Raw genomic sequence first — 18826 nt, forward strand, 5'->3', positions numbered from 1 at the left:
TTAACTTTGGAGCTGATGCCCTCTGTGTAGGCTGGAAGGTGATGCTGTTTGATTAAGGTTAACAAGCATTAGAAAGCTCACTCAGTGCACTGAGGAGCCCTCACCTTCTCGGCTACCCAGACCATCAAACACTCTATGACCTCTGCAGTAACCAGAGGGACTCACCCCACAAGGTTTTGGGGATCCTTGTGCAACTCCTGCAGCACTCCAGGCTGTGGAGGGGCTCAGCTACCTGCTGCCCTGTTCAAACCAACCTCTCTCTGGCCTCAAATCACTTGACTGCTGCAAAGCCCAGGCAATTTTCTAAGCCATTGACCTGGACCAAGCTCTCCCTAGTCCTTGGTGCTGACTGGCTTTTCCAACAAGAGACTGTGGTGATAATTGCTATAGCAGCAAGTCTACTAGTGAAGCAGAAAATAAACAAACTTTATCAAGGTAGTAAATGATGGAGAAAACGCCATTCCCTTAAGTGGTGAGAGAAATAACATCAGCAGCAGCAGCAGGACCAGCACCATGCTGGAGCAGGGTGGGAGGAATGGCAGTTAGCTGGTTATCCCATCTCTTGCCTCAGCAGGACATATGTTTTTAGCACTGGCTTCATTACCAGGAGCAAGTTACTCTGAACATCATCATTCTCTTGCCTGGCTTGAGCCAACTCACAACCTATCTAGTGCTTATTTCCCTCTCTTACCTAAAAGACAAATTATCACATGGGCGTAGAACAGGCCAGGCAGGGAGTTATGACTGCATGAACCACTGCAGGGGGATGTGCAGAAGGGTTTGACCTGGTGTCCCAGGGAGAGCAGTTCTCAAACTCAGCAGGACCAAGCTGTTTGTCTGCATAGCCAAGGGACCACAGGGCAGCCTGCATAGGGAATGGGTCACTTACCTCAGCAGCCAAGGAGGGCTGTGGTGAGTAGCATCTACACAGAAAGGATGCAAAAGCCTCCCAGTCCCCACACAGCTACAGCAAAGGCAGCCTAAAAACCACTCACCAGGGCAAATACATCAAGCTCTGGCAGAACCTGTGATAACTGACTGGCTATTTTGACCTTTTTGGTACCTCAAAAGAGCAGATTACACCAACACTCGCTGCCATAGCCCCCACAGTGGGGCACATCTCCCCACAGATTGTTCACAGGACTCACATTAAGGGAGGCACAGGAGCAGAAAAACGTCCTGCTCCCCCCATAGCTCAGGAAAAGCAACCAGTGCTGGAGCCCAGGCTATGCTCTGCCTCTCACAGGAGGAATAACTCAGCTAATGAGACCTTTTAATATTAATAGAATGAATCAGTGTTAGCAGCTGAGGCTGCAGAGCTGCAATACAGGTGGGTTTGGAGGCTCTCCAGCCATGTCTCACCTGGGGATCCCTGGGCTCTGATGTTTGTAGTTTACTGCCTGTTTCCATGGTCAGCAGCAGGATCTAATGTTCCCCCCTCATCACAGCCACCAGACCTGAGGTGCCTCAGGCCTTGCAGAGGAGCTGAGTGGGCACTGGATAGAAGCTTCATTGTTGGGATCTGGGAGAACTTCTGGTGTACAGCCTGACTTCAGAGCCTGTGATTCCTCTTCATGCTACAGAGCATTTTGGACACATAAGGATAGCAGGAAACACCATGGTGTGTTCAGGGATTTTGATTCTCTTTTGGGTCCATTTTTAATAGAGGTATTTATCACCATTACTATCCCAAGTGAACTCAAATGCTGGAATCATGCAGAAGCATCTAGGAATGTGTGCCAGGAAAAAGGGATTTACAACAAAATTAGTTTCATTTTAATCTCAATTTTTTCTCTTTGCACTCTGTAGATTGGATTGACACATTCCTGATAGAGGCATAAAGGCTGACATGAAGAGCTTATGTCAGCATAAAATGTCCAATCATCAAGACTGTGAGCAGCAGCCCACATCTTTTCTCATGGTCAGGCTCCAAAAAATGTCTGCTCCAATATTTTTATATGCCCAGACTCAAACACGTATGCTCCACAGTTGCTCCTACATGACCAATAATCTGGACTTCAGGGGAAGTAAAATAAAATGTAAGTCAAGTAGAATAAGAAACTTCAGCCCTTCCACCTCCAGCAGAACTTGTTCATGGCTGGTCCTCAAGAAAAAAAAAAAACCAAAACCAGGCACAGCACCTACTTTTCATACTTTTTATATAAAATAGACATTTACATACATTTTCTTTTGCAAAGACTTTGAGCATAACTCCTTGATGTGGAATCTAGCCATAAATCCCATTGTGAAAAAAACAAAGACTTTGCAAATTCCTGCATCACTGACATACATCCAGCTGCTGCTAAGAGTAAATTAATTTTTGAAATATTTTTAATCCACGGGCTGTTTTCTCATGGTTTTGTTTTTGTCTGTTTTTGTTTTCCTTTTTAAAAAGATATGCACAGCCAATTTTAAAAAAATAGATACAGAAATAAGAACCATATGAACAACAGGCAATGCAAACAACTTCTGCATGAGAGGAACACGCAGCGTGACATCCACTTCGCGCAGAGATTTCTACAGCAATACAGTTGTAGAAGCTGTAACTTTTACAGAGGATACCACTGGGGGTATTTTCCAGAAGAAAATAATTTCAGCAAGTCAGTACAAACATGGCAATGAACTTTTGCACAAAGTTATCAAGGTTACCTGAAGCAACTTTGCCACATTAAAACACCAGTGAATGCCAAGCGCTTTTTTTTTCTTTTTCTTTTTTTTTTTTTTCTCTTTTGCTGCTGGGTTTAAATGTACATGAAAGCAAAATGGTGCATTTTGAAATTGCTGCAACAGACTGAAGGTTGAGGGAAAAGCCCTCTAAGGGCTAATTTTTTTGAAAGATTGTGTATGATTGCATATATGAAAGATAGAAATTGAGCACTTGGTCAACTCAATCACATAAAGATTGAAGAGACTTAAGCATACACCAGCTGTTTCAATGAGCTGGAGGACAAGTGGGGCAAAGGACCATATAATAATATTCTAAATTGCTTAATTAACAAATTAGACTGAGAATTATCTTCTTTCATCAAATATTGTACACCATATCTGGCCTGGTTTCTGTATCTGGAGAAGCTTTCATAGTTCTTAGACCATTTTAGGGGTGTCCAGCCTCCCCTGCAAATTAGGCTCTTTATTTTGAATTTTTTATACTTCTTTCTGCCTCTGTACATGCATGCACAGCCCCCTGTCCTCCTTGAGATCTCTGGAATGAAGGCCATTTGCACCCCTGCATTCACTTACTGTTTGGGCAAAACAAACTGCCTACACATTTGCAGGAAAATCTAGTCCAAGGAGTCCATGAGAGAAAGAAAATGCCCCACACTGCATCATTTATCCTGGGGGACAGAAAAGGGATGGAAGCAAAGAATGCTGGAATGTAAATAAGCAATAAAATAAAATCCATCAGCTGCAAATATTATTCATGGGGAAAGGAAAAAGCAACACAATTATTATGTTTCTCATTTAGGATTAAAATGCACAGTGAGTACATGAGAGTCCTGTCTAAGCAGCTTCCCATTAATTCTCTGCTTTAAAATTAGTGAGCACTGAGGTTTAGCCAATGCAACTTGCAGAGAGCATGAACTCTCCTGCACCAGGCAGATCTTCAGCCATTTATTAATTTGCAATCTCTGCTAACCATGCTGGGCACTGGAGTTGGCAGAAAACAATGTGTTTATAACTCATTATTTTAGAAGCTGTGCAATGCTAGAGGAAGAGAACATTTCCTATGATGTATTAAGATAATATAAAGTTATCACAAGGTAAGTTGCTCAATTTATCTTCCACAATAGCATTCCCTTTTGGTGGAAGTAACCCATTTCATATTATACTCTGTTCTTCTTTGCCTGCAATAAACCTCTGACATGATTAATGCCCTGAACAAATACAGGGCTTCAGCATGGGTGCCTACAGGACAGGGAGTCAGCTCAGAACTTCACAAGGGTTTAACTGCTTTGGTAGCCCATGGTCTGAGTCATTCTCCAAATCTGCTGCCAGTTTGCAGCCTGTCATCCTGCATAGATGGGGTATAAAGTGCTGGTTCAGGAACGTGGGCTTCATTATTGAGCTCTCCTCTGTCCCAAACTACCATAAACCCAGCTCCAAAACGTGGAGAGCTGCCCTGCTTTACACATGAGTGTAAATTGATTCAACTGGCATTAAAGTCCCTGGATATATTACCTGCCCCATTCAGGCAAGTGGATATGTCTTGCCTGCCAACCAAACCACCTCCCTTACTGGGAGCATGGTCTCATCTTTCTCCATCTTCTGCAAGTAAGACAGTGTTGCACAAATGGTAATCAATCCTTCTCCAGGATCTGGGAGGGGATCCAAAGCTGTGCTGTACTTCTACACATACACCAGTTTTAGGGGGTCAAGATGGCTTTGATCAGGTTTTAGGACAAGCAGGAGACAGGAATTTCTACCAGGTCTCTCAGGAAAGACAAACCAAGATTTATGCTGAAGTTAAAAACATAAGTCTTCCCCCTCATGAAGCATTGCTATAAAAAATACAATTTCTGTATTTGAAAAAATATGTTTCATTAGCCACTATTTAAAGCCACAAACTGCAGCGAGGCCTGTAGAATATATAGTATTTATTTAATATACCTTTTTGAGGCAAAGTTGATAGCTGATACACATTTTTAAAGGAGGCCTATCTCCCCCCACACTACCCCCCAGGGTTCTCCTGGCTGTTAGAGCACTCTGCAGATGCCTCTTCCCTGGGGGGCTTTGCACAGTACCACTGGCAGGGCTGCAACAAACACTGTTCTGCCAGCCCCCAAATTCACTGCACCACAGCCAGCCTGGGCACAGGGGGCTTTGGGAAGCTGCCCCAAAGACAGGCTCACCTTGGGGACAGGTAGAGAGCTTTCTGGTCCAGGTACCTCTGAATATCCCAGTAAGGAACCATCTACAACCTTTCAGGGCATGCCAGGGAACTGACTGCAGTCAGAGGCCATTTAAGCTTTGGTTTCCCCATCCCATGGGACTGTGCTGGCATGATGCCACACCTCCTCCTGGCCATCCTGGCTGCCCAGGGGTGTGCAAAGCTACTCTCTGCAAGGCAGCCAGCAGAGCACCTGCACTGGGGACCTGCAGAAATGTCAGTTCAACCAGTCCACAGCCACAATAGTCGTGTGAAAAAACAAGGGAGGGTTGTTGACCTAGCCCCAGGAGATTAAACCTGCCCCTGCCTCAAAAACTCAACAGTAAAATAACTTATTCTGATCCCAGTGTTCCCCCTGGGAAGCTGGTTTGTAGGGAGAGAGCCCAAACACTTGTGGTGCCACATCTTCCCCCAGCAATCTTTCTATTCTGCCCAGCTGTAGCTGGCTGGTCTCCTTGGCCAGTGGGGACTAGTCCAGCCTGGTCTCAGTGGGTGCACAGCCATGGCTCTGGCAGGTCCATAAACCCTTGCAGGGCAGACAACTGCACCTGGAGTCCCTCTGAGCTCCAAAAGCAGTTGGAGTCACATCAATAATTCGTCAGTAATTTGACCACCACCTTCAGCAAGACACCACACTCTTCAAATGAAACCAGCCAAACCTCCAGCACATGGCTGAATCATCCTACTGAGGAATTTGGAGCGTGCTGAGGTGCCATGGCCAGCTAAATCTGGGCACCACAGGGTTGCCTGCCACACAGGCTTTTCCTCACAGCTGTGTTTTAAGGCATTGCACACCTAACTGGACTGTACTAATAATGCCAAACCCTTGGGCTGCTGGCCACAGTCAAGCCTGAACAAAACAACTTTTCTGGCAGTTTAGCGCTGCAAGATGACCTACCCTGATGTCCAAAGCCAAAGGCATGAAGCAGGATCCCACTAACAATTCCTGTGAACTGGTGCAAACCCTGCTGGAAGCAGCAGAAGTGCTGCTATTGCAGGGCCAGTGTGGTCCAATGCGCTTGGCAGCCTCTTGCCTTAGAATGATGAGAGGGAATTATTCCAGCATGCCTCACTGGTTCTTCCTTTTTCTAACTTCAGACAATATGAGTCACAATGCCCAACCATGTAGCCAGCTGTGAAGGATATTGCCCCATTCGTATAAAACAGAGAAAATATATTAATTATTTGAATATTATAAGTTAAATAAATAAAGCTCAAAAATAAAAGCCCCAGTTCTGAAGTGAATTTGTTTCCCCACATCAGTATTTAAAAATATAGATTTATGACGGATCAGCTACAGCTAATTTTCTGTATCTCTTAGGGGAGTGGTGAGAACACTTTGACCAAGTATTTTGTCAGTGTTACCACCATGACAAATGGGCTTTGTCCCTGCACACCCATAAAAGAGCCTCCTTCGTACCTTTCCAGGCTAGGAAATGTTCCCTAATCCCTCTGTGGCTTTACTTCACCTCCTATATTGATTAAATATGTTGGTTGTTTTCCATACTGGGGACTGAGCAGGAGAAAAAGTAATCCTGGAGCTTCCCATTGCCTTTGGATGCTTCATTTTTTTTCAGAGTAATAATTATTTGGCCTGGAGGGAGAGGTCAAAGGGTAAAGCTATATGATATTTGACAAAAGTGACATCGTGAACCTGAATTACTAAAAAATTATTGTCTAATGAGTAAAACATTCAGGCTAGGTTTTCCCTCAAAGGATCATCTGTCCTACTTGTAGAATCATCCTTCCAGGGTGATATTTAATTAGTTTCCCCTTTCTTTAGAATGACTTTCAAGTCACATTTAGAGCTGTAAAAGCGACCACCATTTCCTCAGCATTAACCCCTTGGACCTTTTCTATGTGACCATTGTGACCATCTTTCCTGTCTCTGCAGCACTTGCAATGAAGCCCATCAGTGGTGCTCTACATGGATGAGGTGAGCCTGTGTGGAGTAACAGGAGGTGCTACTTCAGCCCTGCTGCAATGAATGAGTGCTTTGTCTTCATGGTTTCCCTGTTGACAACCAAGATATTGAAGGTTCATGTCCCACCACACTCCCAGTGTGACTAACTTGGGCTCAGCCTAGACAAAAATCATGATTAAAGGGTTTTCATTCATGCTTCAGCATGTCCCACATGATCCGAGTGACTCCTGTAACTTTGATTGAACCTAAGCATGCAGTCGACGTTTGCCTTCCATAATTCTGAGTCCTATCAAAGTTCTTTTAGCGTCACTCTGAGCAACAGGCTTCCACCATACTCTTCTCCAAGGGGTATGAGTGTCTTTCTGCTGGTGACTGATTGCTATGTTTGGTCTTTCTCCTGGACTTCTTGAAACCGTTTCTCCAAGCGATCCAGTTTGGCCAGATTCTCCTTCAGCAGCTTGCTATTTGGAACCAGTTGTAAGGCTTTCTCATAGTAGTCACGGGCAGTGATGTAGCTCCCCTGCAAAGAAAATGAGAGTTAAGTCTCATTCACATTCCATACAGAAAGTTAATTTCAAGGGTAAAGTTAAAAACATAATACAGGGGAAACAAGAGTTAAAAAAACCTGACATTGCTGGCTTACAAAAATACTTCTTTATGAAATAGATCACCAAGCACTGTTAACTACATGTGATGAAACTCAACAGCAAGAAATAGCTTTTACATTTTTCTGTAATGTTGCACCAGAAGAGTTAATTTTACTCAGCAACAGGATAGCTTAAGGACATCACACAATGTGACTCCTTAAGACCAAATCATAATGATATGCTAAAGTATTCAAAAGAATAAGCAACCACAGGGTACAATGTCTATTTCCATAATTTCATGCCAGCATTCTGCATTAGATATCTTTATTAAATTAATTAGGTAGAGAAGAACCTTAAAAGTCAACTCATGGTGACATTTTTCTAAGGTAGGTCAACAACTGAAGCAGGAAAGCTTTAGAGAGGAGCAGGTTGTTCCTTGCAGCCTGCACTCTGACAATATGAGATTTGCTTTACCAAGCAACCTGGCTGAGAAATCTGGCTGGAGTGAAGAGACTTCCTTCCTTTTTGGATAAAATATGTCAAGGGACTTGCTGTTCAGAAACATGCAACTCTTGGCAGTCTGAAACCATTTAGCTTTTTGAGCCATAGTCTCTGCACCTGGCAGCTTAAGGAAAACCAAAACTGTCATACCTTGATGTGCTCGATGCCCCCCATATTCATCCATGCCTGTGCTTGGTCTGGGTTGAGTTCCACAGCCCGTTTATAGCTCTAGAGAAACATGAAGTATTTCTAGGTTAAGATTCTGACTCTTCAAACAAAACCAGTGCTGGAGGGGAAAGAGAAAAGCAGTTTCCTCTCCTGAAGCCATTCAAAATGCAATTCAAATTCCTCTCATATGCAATGCACAAAGTGAATTTCAGTTTCTTTCCAGAAGAGGCGTAGAATGTACTGCTTCATGGCTCAGTTCATCTCACAGGGTTTCCCTGCCAATGTGTGCTTTCCCTGCACTGTGAGAGGAGCCACACTTGTGACTCTGTCCCAGCCCCCTGCACCACTGGGGTCTCCTGCACATCAAGGTTCCTTAGGCAGTGCCAAACAAACACAATGCCTGCCAACTACAAGCTAGGTGGTTGCTCTTTATCTGCAAGGCTTTAATTTGGAGCTAGTGGCAGACTCTGGTACAGCCACTTGTGTGGAGGCTCCACAAGGACCTGAGGCCAGTGCTTTCCCTCCCCACTGACACTGAGTGTGGGAGAAGAAGCAATTAGGACATTCTGGAGTCTGTCAAACAGCACTGTTTTTGCACTGTCACAACAGGAAAGGATTTTCAAATCAGGATTAAACATCTCTAGGAATATTGAAAATATTCAGAACAGTCCAAATAATTTTTTTCTGAATCAGAGAATAATGGAATGGTTCAGGTTGAGAGGGACTTTAAAGATTATCTATTTCCAGTTCCCCTCCTACAGGCATTGACAACTTCCACTAGAACAGGTTGCTTCTGCACTATTAATGCTAACATAATTTCTGAGCTATCAAACATCCTACTTCACAGGGTAAGTCAACCTCTCAGTTACTGGCTTCTGAGGTGAAATGTAGCAGCATGCTGAGCTCTCACAGGACCCCAAGCTTCCAGCTAAGCCACCTGGAGCTGGTCACTGTCAGCAAGAGGGGCTGGGGCTGGATAGAGCAAGAGTCAATTCCACCATAATTCTGTACTTCTCAGAGCAGGGAGAGGTATTTCCATACAGGAATGAGGAAAAAAGCTGCAATTAAGTGTGGTAAAGTTAGCTGCCTTATAGCATTCTCTGAACCAGTGATGGAGCTCCTAAGGCCAACAGCCAAGGGTATATGAACCAGGGAGTTTCACACACACTGAGCAAACTCTATCTTTTAGCCTATAAAACCACCAGTAGGTCTCAGAGCAGTCATACCTCAAAAGCCTTGTCAAGGAGATTCTGTTCTCTTAGCTGGTTTCCTTTAGTGAAAAAGAGCTCTGATATGACTTTTGGATCCTTTGGTTTTAGCTGAAGCGCTTTTTCTATAGCTTCAAGTGCCTGTGAAAAAGCAAGAGGACATTGTGTGCCTTCCATTGAGTGCCTCCACACTTCTCATTCTTTTCTCACTGGTATGGACTTCCAGCATAAGAATCATCTTCCTCCTTCCCTTGTTTGCCCTACATCATTAACACACAGGGAAATGAGATTTTTCAATGCCTGGGGCTGATGGGCAGTGGGGCTGACAGCAGCAGGAGGTGTAAGTGATAAGAAAACGACACTGCTTATCTTCAGTCCTATTATGTAGATAAACTGAAGGTTTTAGGGAAGAAATAATCTACTGAGTATGTGCTGAGGCACGTGACACATCCCCAGAGAGATGGAGTGTAAAACTAAACCTGAGCTCTGTGTGTGAGCCCTTGGAACAGGGTATCCCATGCCATGGTACCTTGGCATAGAGCTCCTGCTTGCTGTAGATGGCTGACAGAAGGCGGTAGCACTCCAGACACTCTGCATCCTCATTAAGGATATGGTTCGTCATCTTTTCAGCCTCCTTCGTCCGCCCCATCATCGCCAAAACCTGAGCCTATAACAGAGCCACGTTATGAAGTGTTATCTGGAAAAGCTCAGCCCTCTGTCCCACCCTGGGCTGCTCCCCTGTGGTGGCCCTGCCCTGGTCCCACGCTCACCAGCGCCAGTCGGATGTCCTTGTTGGAAGGCTGCAGCCCTGCCGCTTCCCTGTAAACCTGCAGCGCCTCTTCGTATCGCCCCGTGTTGTAATACAGAGCCCCCAGCGGGGACAGGATCTCAGCCTTCCGGGATACCTTCAGTGCCCTGGAGTTTGGGAGAAAGGGATGCTTCAAGATGGTGTGAGAAGCAAAGCAGAAGAGCGAGGTGGACTCGTGCTGGGATGAAAAACCAAAGCTCTGCACCATCCCAACCTGGGAAGCACAGATTTCAAGTTCTGGGGAGGGATTGTCATCGTTATCTTCATATCTTGATGTATGATTGACTATGAACCACTGAATATAGTACTATCAAAATTAAGAATGTTACACCTGTAGTACATCACAAGCTGCCTACAAGTTAAAAAGAGTAGGTTCCTACGGTGCAGCTCATTTCAATTATTACAGAGAATTATTTCCACCTGCAGAAATTAATGCAGGTCTCCCACCACACAAGCAGAATTTGCTACCCTACAGGCAATTTGGAACCTCCTTTCCCTGGAATCCAGGGGACTTAATATCCATCCCAGGTATTTAGAGTCACCCCCCTTTGATGCTTCACAGATTTCTGTCTAGTAATTAAGGATGAAAGACATCGGTGTCCCTTCTTGAACTCATCTGTGCTGCAGAACTTGCTGAGAGCTATTGTTAGGGAATGTGCCCACAGCAGCAATCCCTCTAGCCACCTGAGAAGGAGAAGGAGCCATCTCCAAAGTGCCCATAAGCCTGCAGCAGGGGTGGGGATGGTTGACAGTGATGACCTGGGGAATGTGAGCACAAACCTATATGCCAAAAATTAAGGCAAACGTACTCCCACCCAATCCGTCCTGCGGCATGCCAGGAGTCAGAGCCTGACAGCTGGAAGACTGCTGGGAAGGGCCAGAGTTCCTAATGGTGCCAAGAGTTTGGAGCTGAGCTGTGCAGCACTTGTGGCTGTTACTGCAGCAACCACAGACCACCTTCAAGCAGGGTGGGAGTTGTGGTAATACAGCCTGCTCCTGCCACCGAGAAACCTCCAACTTTATCATCAGAGCATCCCCCAGCCAAAAGCAGCAGTGTCCATCCTGGGGGCTTGGGAATAGTCCAGGGAAATCAACACTGCCTGAGCCCATACTGCCTTTCTGAGCACTCCCCCAAAAATAGCCAAATCTAGCTTCAAACAGATGAAGAATGAAAGGAGGAAACCCCATGTGTGCACTGATACATCTGCATATCAGAAACTCTTTAGCAGAGACAAGTCAAACAGGGGCAGGAGGATATCCTCTGTCTCCCACCCCAAATCCTCACCTCTTATACCACACTTCAGCCTCTTTGTTCTGCCCCAGGGAGCGGTGAAGCCTGCCCAGGTTCACCATGGCCACATGGTGAGCAGGGCTCAGGAGGATGGCCTTCCTGTAGTGGGACATGGCTCTCTCAGGAGACCCTGGAAAGGAAAACAGCCATTAAACCAGAAAAAAACCTGTTCATCAGAAAAACCCTGTCTCAAACCCAGCACACAGTAATGTTCTGGCTTTCTTTCTTCTGCTGCTCTATGCATGGAAACATTTTGAGAAAGAAATCCTGCCTCAGCATTTTGAATCTAAATGTAAGAAATTTTGAATCTAAGAGTAAGAGAAATCGCTGTCGAAACTAACACTTAGGTCCCAATATTCAGAGATGATCCTGAGAAACAGATTTTCTAGGGGTGGGTTTTTTGCAAGTTGAGGATACAGTCACAACAAGATGAATCCTGACTAAAGCACCCTCTTGATCATGCAACAGTGGGAACACAACCCCTGTGCTAGGGACAGAGCCCACATCAGAGAAGGGGCTGGGGCATATCTGCCATCTCCTGGTGGAGCACCCTTTCACTCTGGTCCCTGGAGAAACAGGCAATGAAGAATGAAGAACAAATGCCACAGTATTCCCCACAACACCACCAGAACTGCAAACACCACCAGCCCTCTCCAAACAGAGATTATTCCCTCCGCCCCTGCTGTGTTGCTCTGAGCTCCAGCTCAGTCTCTGTGTATTGCTCAACAGGATTGGGAGTAGCTGCCAGGGACCAGCTAATTTCCACTCAGGGCAATAAATCCTAGAGCAGAGGTGTCCAGGTGCCTATTTTGGAGCACGTAGGCACCGTCTCTGTGCTGCACAGGAGCCATTGGGTGGCACTGCTTCACTGTGTGAAACTGTGCAAGGTGCTGCAGCCCATGACATCACCGAGCACTACAACAAAATAGAAGCAAAAAGAGAAGTGCAAGATCAACGCACCTGAACTTTATACCCCAATGCCCAAAGTTCTGCTTTTAATATCGTATTTTTAATTTAGCTAAATAATGGTAAAGTATAAAGTTCCAGCATTTCAGCAATGTAAACATTGCACTTTTATCCCAGGGCTCATTTAATTGGGTTGCAAACTCCAGACTAGATAATCTCCTGATGAAAACCAATATTCAAAGAGCTTTGTCCACCAACAAAGCTTCTCAGTGTTGGCATTTTTTAAACCGATTCACTTCACAATGCATTAAATTCCATTTTGAGCTGGAAAATAGATCTTGAAAACAGCCAGTGCCATGCTGTGGGATTTTGTTTTCATAGCTTCACACATCTAGTTTGATTTTTCTGAGACCAACTTAAAAGATACATGGACACATCTCAGCATCTCCTTTAAGGAAGGGAGGAGGAACATCTGTGGAGAGGTTTAGGAGTGTTCAAGATTCACCCAAGGCTGAGGACGTGCTGTTCAAGCTACGACTTTTTCAAAACATCCAGCAGCAGCCTCAATCTTTCCCCACCACTGAGCAGGCAGATGTTTTTGAAAATTATATCTACAAAACATCCTGGGAAGCAGCTGTGCATGCACTTCAGTCCCTCAGCCAGCCAGAGCCCCCCCTGCTCAGCTCACAGGGGTAATGTGCATCGTTAAGGGAGACACACTGCATGTCTGTGACCACTGCAGAGCTGTCTGGAGCTGTGGCTCCCCAGAGCCAACACTTGCTGGAGGCTTGTTGCACAAAATGCTGCAAGTTAATTGACGTGGTGCTTCACAGCATCTCCCTGTGCCGCCAGCGAAAAGCGCAGCCTGTGACAGGCTCACCACCAGGCACTTCCTTCACGCCTTGTCATGTCTCTAGGAGGGTTATTGACACATCATGCCCCAAGTATCAAAAGTCAGTGGGATTTTTTCCAGTTGTTTGTCTGTAGGGAAGCGTAGGAGTAAACCAGGAAATAATAGTTTTGACTTTGGCAGAGTACACAAGTGCAAAAACCAGAAAGTGCTCTGCACTACATTTGAACCACAAATTTTGGCAGGAATAGGACAGTTTATCTGGGTTGGCAAGCAAAGATGAGTGCAACATCAGAGGGAAATTACACAGGAATTTTTTATTATTTGCAAGCTTGAATTTTGCCAGGGCCCGAATTCAGAACCTGAATCTCTTTTGCTTGTGCCATGATACCTCTTTTGATTATAAACACTGATTCCAGTTTTGTATTTGTTTCACACTGATACTACAGCAGAGTGATGGCCAAGTGTCAGCTCAGAGGCAAAAGAGCCAGTTGCAGACTGACACACCATCATCCCTTCTTCCCAAGCACTGCTGGAGCTGGGCACATGTGATGGGGAAAGAATGAGTGGCAACCACACACTTCAAGCCTACACAATTTCATCACTGAGTCTTGGCTCTGCTCTGGAGGGACCACAGTGAGACAACAGCCAGTTTCCACTAGTCATTTGTCAATCTTAGCCTTGCTTATAAAGCTGTCAATAAAAGGTGGCAATTAAAGTGATGCTTCTGTTGTTGTTATGTTAATGCCAGAAAGTTCCAAGGAAGTTGGATAAGAACCAGGAACCCAGAAAAAAAAGGATGCCCTTACAGAGCTCCCTAAAATCAATTCACCCCACAGTGTGTAAGGTTTTGTTTTCATAGATGATTGTGGTTTAAAAGCCCTATGTGGTGGCACTCAAGCCTTACAAAGAGCTGCTTTGTCACAAAGCGGGGCTGCACGTGCTCCAAAGACCATAACGATCCAGCTGAGTGAGTGCCTGTGATTTGATTTGATGTGGCCATGTCTTGCTGGAAAAAAGGCAGTACTGTCAGGGTGCTGCCCAGCTCACACTGAAGAGGGCAACTGCCTGTGTGAAGATGGTGAGAAACATTGAAGGGAACAGCAGGGCTGAAGGCTCCTGCTGCACAGTGCCTGCACTGATTACAAATTCCAGTGTGCTGTGCCCTCTCAGCAGCACAGGGATATTTATTTCCAAGCTACCATGGAGGCACATCTATTGCCTTGGAAGCTTTTGACACTCTTTTAGATGTGTACTGCTGAATAAAATAAATCAAAGCAAAGAAGGCAGAGAGGGAAAAATCCCTTGCTCCCTCTCACTTACCAGTATCAACCAGGAAAACACCATAGTTGTTATGCAGATCGGAGCTCTCTGGACAATTCTCTATGCCAGCCTTATAGACCTCCTCAGCTTCCTTAAATCGTTCCTTGAAAGAGAAGATTTCTTAGCCATGGCAGAAAGGTTCAGCACCATTTGCTGCACACCTGCATTCTGTGACAAGTCCCTCACTGCACGGGAAGCTTGGGGAATCCACAACCACCCCGCCTTCCAAGAGGCCAAAATTTTACCCCATGGCACAGATGTGATATAGCTGCCATTTGGTATCCCAGAGCAATTCAGACAGCTTTTCCCCATGCCTTTGTCACCTGTGAAACACCTGGAAAAGGTGGTGCCTGCGTAATGCCAGTGAGCCCCCAGCTGGGCACATGCCCAGCCAGGAAAAACACAGCAACAGGGATTGGGTTGGCTCTGCTGAGAAGTATCTGTCATCTGGGAGATGATATGTTCTAATTTATTTGTTTAATGAGCATCTCAGTGACTAACTTTTCCCCTCTGGAGCTCTCCTGTTCTTTCCTTAAGCAAGGAGGAAAATATAAGGAATGAAAGCTTGTGTGATGGCTAGGGAGAGAGTGCAGGGGGATAAAGGTAGTTGGAGAAAGACAGAGGATGGTGAAAGAGTTGTGGAAATCTGACAGATTCAGATTAAAATCAGGTGTTGTCAGTGTGTGAGGTGTAGTTCACTGGGACTGATGGGACATGCCACCATGCTGATTCCCTGGATGCACTGAGCTCTCGTTCTGCATGATGCTGAAAATTTCTAGAAAATACAAATCTTTTCTTTGGGAACACCCTGCCTACCAAAACTACCCTACTGGCTGGGTTCTAGCCTGAGCCATGGGCAGCCTGGTCCTGAAACAAGAATTCCTGAAAACAAGACTTCTTTGGATAAAAGAGCAACTTCAAAAGGTTTCTACTTCACTCCAGTCAGACCGTGTGTGCTCACTGCCTGCACGCTCACCAGCACGGGTGCCCTCCTTCCCCCCTGCTCTCAGAGCTTGGCTGTCGGGTGTGTTTGTGGAAGGAGGCTGTGAACAGAAGAGACAAGCACAGTGCAGAGGGGTGTCAGGCAAGCCTCCAGCACCAAAGATGCTTTTCTCAATTCCTCCCTTTCCACTGAGCAGCACAGCCCTACAGCAACAAACTCCACAGCCTCCTGACGAAGCTCCCAAGCAAAATCAGCCAACTGGCTCTTCACTGAGGAGGCCCTGGAGCTCCACACTTGGGAGGGAATCCACACTGAAATAAGAGGTTGATCCACTCCCAGCTATGGATTCTCCTCAAAGTCTGCAAATGGCAGAGCCCCCTGGGCTTTCCCTGGATTTAAAATCTGTACCTGCCAGCAGCTTTTGCTCCACACTGCTTGATGTGAGGACTCTTTTCTCACCTCCTATTTCAGAACTGTTGAGCTGGAATAAATTGCACTGAAAGAGTATGACTTGATCTCAGAATCACACAGTTTGCCACAGTTAAGTCCCTTCACATTTACATGATAAAGGTCAGCCAGCAAAAAAGATAAGTGTGTCATAAAGCACAGAAACATGTTTTTAAAAAGTGCTTAACTTTGGAAATTTTGGATAAATTGATGTGAATTTGACATTATCCTGCAGAGTCAGGAAAAGTGAAGTGATCATCAGAACTGACTAAATTGAAGAGCAATTTTTTGGTGCATATTTTTCAAGATTTATGTATTACTTTCTTTTCCTCTGCTTTTAATTTTCAGCCAATGAATGCAGCTTTGTATGCATGTATGTCAGCTTATTTTATTTACTGATCATAAACCAAATTTTTAAAGCAAGGAAGGGCTCTGTTAAACTGGATTAGAGTGTTTTATGTCAAAATATTCGCCAATATTGATCACTTTAACACTTATATAGTAGTTGCATTGCTTTTTTGGCACCTAACATCCTGACCCTGCATGCCTCAGGCTCATTGCCCAGTTTAACAAAGTGTTTGCATTAAGCACAGTCAGAAAGTGGCAAGGGTGGAACCTGCTATTCCTGCCAGAGCTTTCCCTCCTCACAGCCTCTCCTTTTCTTAGCAGAAATAGAGCTCTAAGTTCATCAAGGCTTGATTCTCATTAACACTTAATAATGCCACTCCCAGACCTTCATGAAACATTCATCAACCTCACAAAACTCAGAAGGCTGGCATAAAAAATGCATGAGATTTTTATGATATTAAAAAAATTATGCATATGAGAATCTTTCAGTTGAACTCCAGGGTTTTAGGTCTGTTTTTCATAAGGCTCAGTTTTTCAGCTTGGTTATGCCTGAGTAGGCTCTCCTCTGCAGCTAAGTGGGTTAAAAAGTTTTCTTTGCTAAGAAACACATACACAAAATCAGTTGAAGCTAGAGCCTAAAAAGAGCCACCAAGTAGCATGAAATGATGGATGAAACTGAAGCTGGGGAAATGGGAAACTGTGGGGAAGCAGTGTTATAATGTGAAAACAGGCAGCAAAAATCAAGGAAAACTGCAATACATTACAACTGAGTTACAATTCCAAGCAGAAAGAGCAGTCAGAAGGGAAAGCATTTATAAAAGGCACAAACAAGCCAAACTGTTCTATACAATGCAGCAGTGTTTTTTTCCATGTCAGCTCTGGCTCCAGAATCAGCTGTCAAGGAGAGAAAAGGGCAATTACATCAAGTTGCAGGTTATCTGAAACACTCCTTTTAGGCCTATTCCAGATTCACCCCCTTTAATATGGGGGGAACATGCTGTGCAGCACTGACCAAAGCAATCCTGGCACTATTTCACTGTTTCCACATGTTTCCCTTTTAGCCTTGGAGCAAAGCTGGAGAAGAAGAAGTTGTCATGGGCACGGTCATCTCATGCAAGTTATTTTAACGTGGCACTTCAGTCTCTCTCTATCACATCCCAGCAAGAGTGACCCAATGGTGCCTTCCCCAGAGCTTCACCTGATGCCATCCTGTCACTGCCTGGCCTCACAGATACCCCTACAGCTGTGACACAGGCTCTGGGCCACAAGGAGACCAAAAAATACATCCTGCAACTTTTAGCCATTTTGAACATTATTGTTCAGACAAAGGGGAAAACCCAAAACTGAAAAAATGAGCTCCTGTCATCATCCTTTGGGTTGAAGATGCCAAAACTTCTGCCTGTACACCTGGAGGGTGCGATTCTGCAGCTCCCAGCCACTGGCAGCAGCAGGTGTTATAGGGCAGACCCTGCTGTGGCCACTAGGATGAATGTGTGAGGCAGGAGGTGCACAATAAAGTAGGCATCTGCTGTGGCTGAACATGGGAAGGTGTTAAAAGTCTGCAGAAAAATCGCTGAGAAAATTGTACTATCTTTTTTGCCAACCATTTACTCAAGTCACAAGAGGATGAACAAACCATATGTAAGAGAGATGAATTACTGCTGGACTTATTAATGGCATTTGCTTTGGGCAGAAGGTCTTGGGACTCTATAATGGTTTTATTGCTCTGCTGACCTTGCAATTGATCATTCTAATTAATAATTTCAATTAATATTAAAACCAGGTATTACTGCAGAGGACTCATTTCCTATACTTGCAGGAGACAATTGATGGGCTTATTCAAAGCAGAGTTCCCATTCAACAAGGCCTGTCTTTAAATTCATACACTATATTTCGAGATCCCTGCAGACAATATTGATAATATTTGAAATTCTCTTAAAAGAGAAAATAAAATAGAACATCTTTCAGTAATTTACATACATCATAAGTGAGTTTTGCAGAGTGCCTACATCCTTAAAGAAGATTAAACAAGACCTCTGCCTATAGTTTTGCTGAAATTCATCCCCTTCCTTTAGAGAGAGAAGATTTCCCTAACCAGAATAATGGAGAACAGTTAAAGATACCATTTTGCTTTGCCTGTATTCAGCAACCTTTTAAGAAAGTTTCAGCACCCCATGCTATGGAACAATTAGATCTGAAAACTGAAGGAGAAAATGTATCAGTTTTAAAAAGGTTTGCAGAGGTATGCTGGAGCTGTGCAGTTACAGGGACCTTGTCATCCACTCCCACAGCCCCAGAGTGGGACCACAGCACAAAGCACAGCATCCCTCATCTGCTGCTGCAGGTGTGGAGGAAAGGAGGGCTTGGCGGTCCGAAGCGTGGGCACTTACACCTCATGGCTCCGTCTGAACTCAAGGGCTTTGTGCCTCAAGTTCTCTTTTCCTCTGTGGGGACAATATTTCACCTCAGAGGGATGTTGTAGAAATAAATTGTCTAACTACAGAGAGTAGGGAGAGCCTGAGTAATGAGAGTGCGGAGCAGACCTGAGAGGAAATGAGTAATTCTGCCTCCAGAGCACAGCCTGGGCCACGCACAGCAAATAAGGCCTGGAGGCACATGAACAATGAGGTTAAA

General features: G+C 44.8%; 1 protein-coding gene across 1 annotated transcript in view; it reads right to left on the reverse strand.

The window, feature by feature from the left end:
* Positions 1 to 2142: 2142 nt before the first annotated feature.
* Positions 2143 to 18826, reverse strand: part of TMTC1 (transmembrane O-mannosyltransferase targeting cadherins 1) — a 135433-nt gene continuing 118749 nt past the window's right edge. The window contains exons 14-20 of the mRNA XM_033058459.2: positions 14455 to 14557; positions 11370 to 11505; positions 10047 to 10191; positions 9806 to 9943; positions 9295 to 9417; positions 8051 to 8128; positions 2143 to 7332 (exon numbers count right to left, since the gene is read on the reverse strand). Of these exons, the coding sequence (XP_032914350.1) occupies positions 7192 to 7332; positions 8051 to 8128; positions 9295 to 9417; positions 9806 to 9943; positions 10047 to 10191; positions 11370 to 11505; positions 14455 to 14557 (864 nt within the window). The 3' untranslated portion in view covers positions 2143 to 7191. The remainder of the gene's footprint in view (positions 7333 to 8050; positions 8129 to 9294; positions 9418 to 9805; positions 9944 to 10046; positions 10192 to 11369; positions 11506 to 14454; positions 14558 to 18826) is intronic.

This window comes from Catharus ustulatus, chromosome 4 (assembly GCF_009819885.2).
Source record: "Catharus ustulatus isolate bCatUst1 chromosome 4, bCatUst1.pri.v2, whole genome shotgun sequence".
NCBI lineage: Eukaryota > Metazoa > Chordata > Aves > Passeriformes > Turdidae > Catharus > Catharus ustulatus.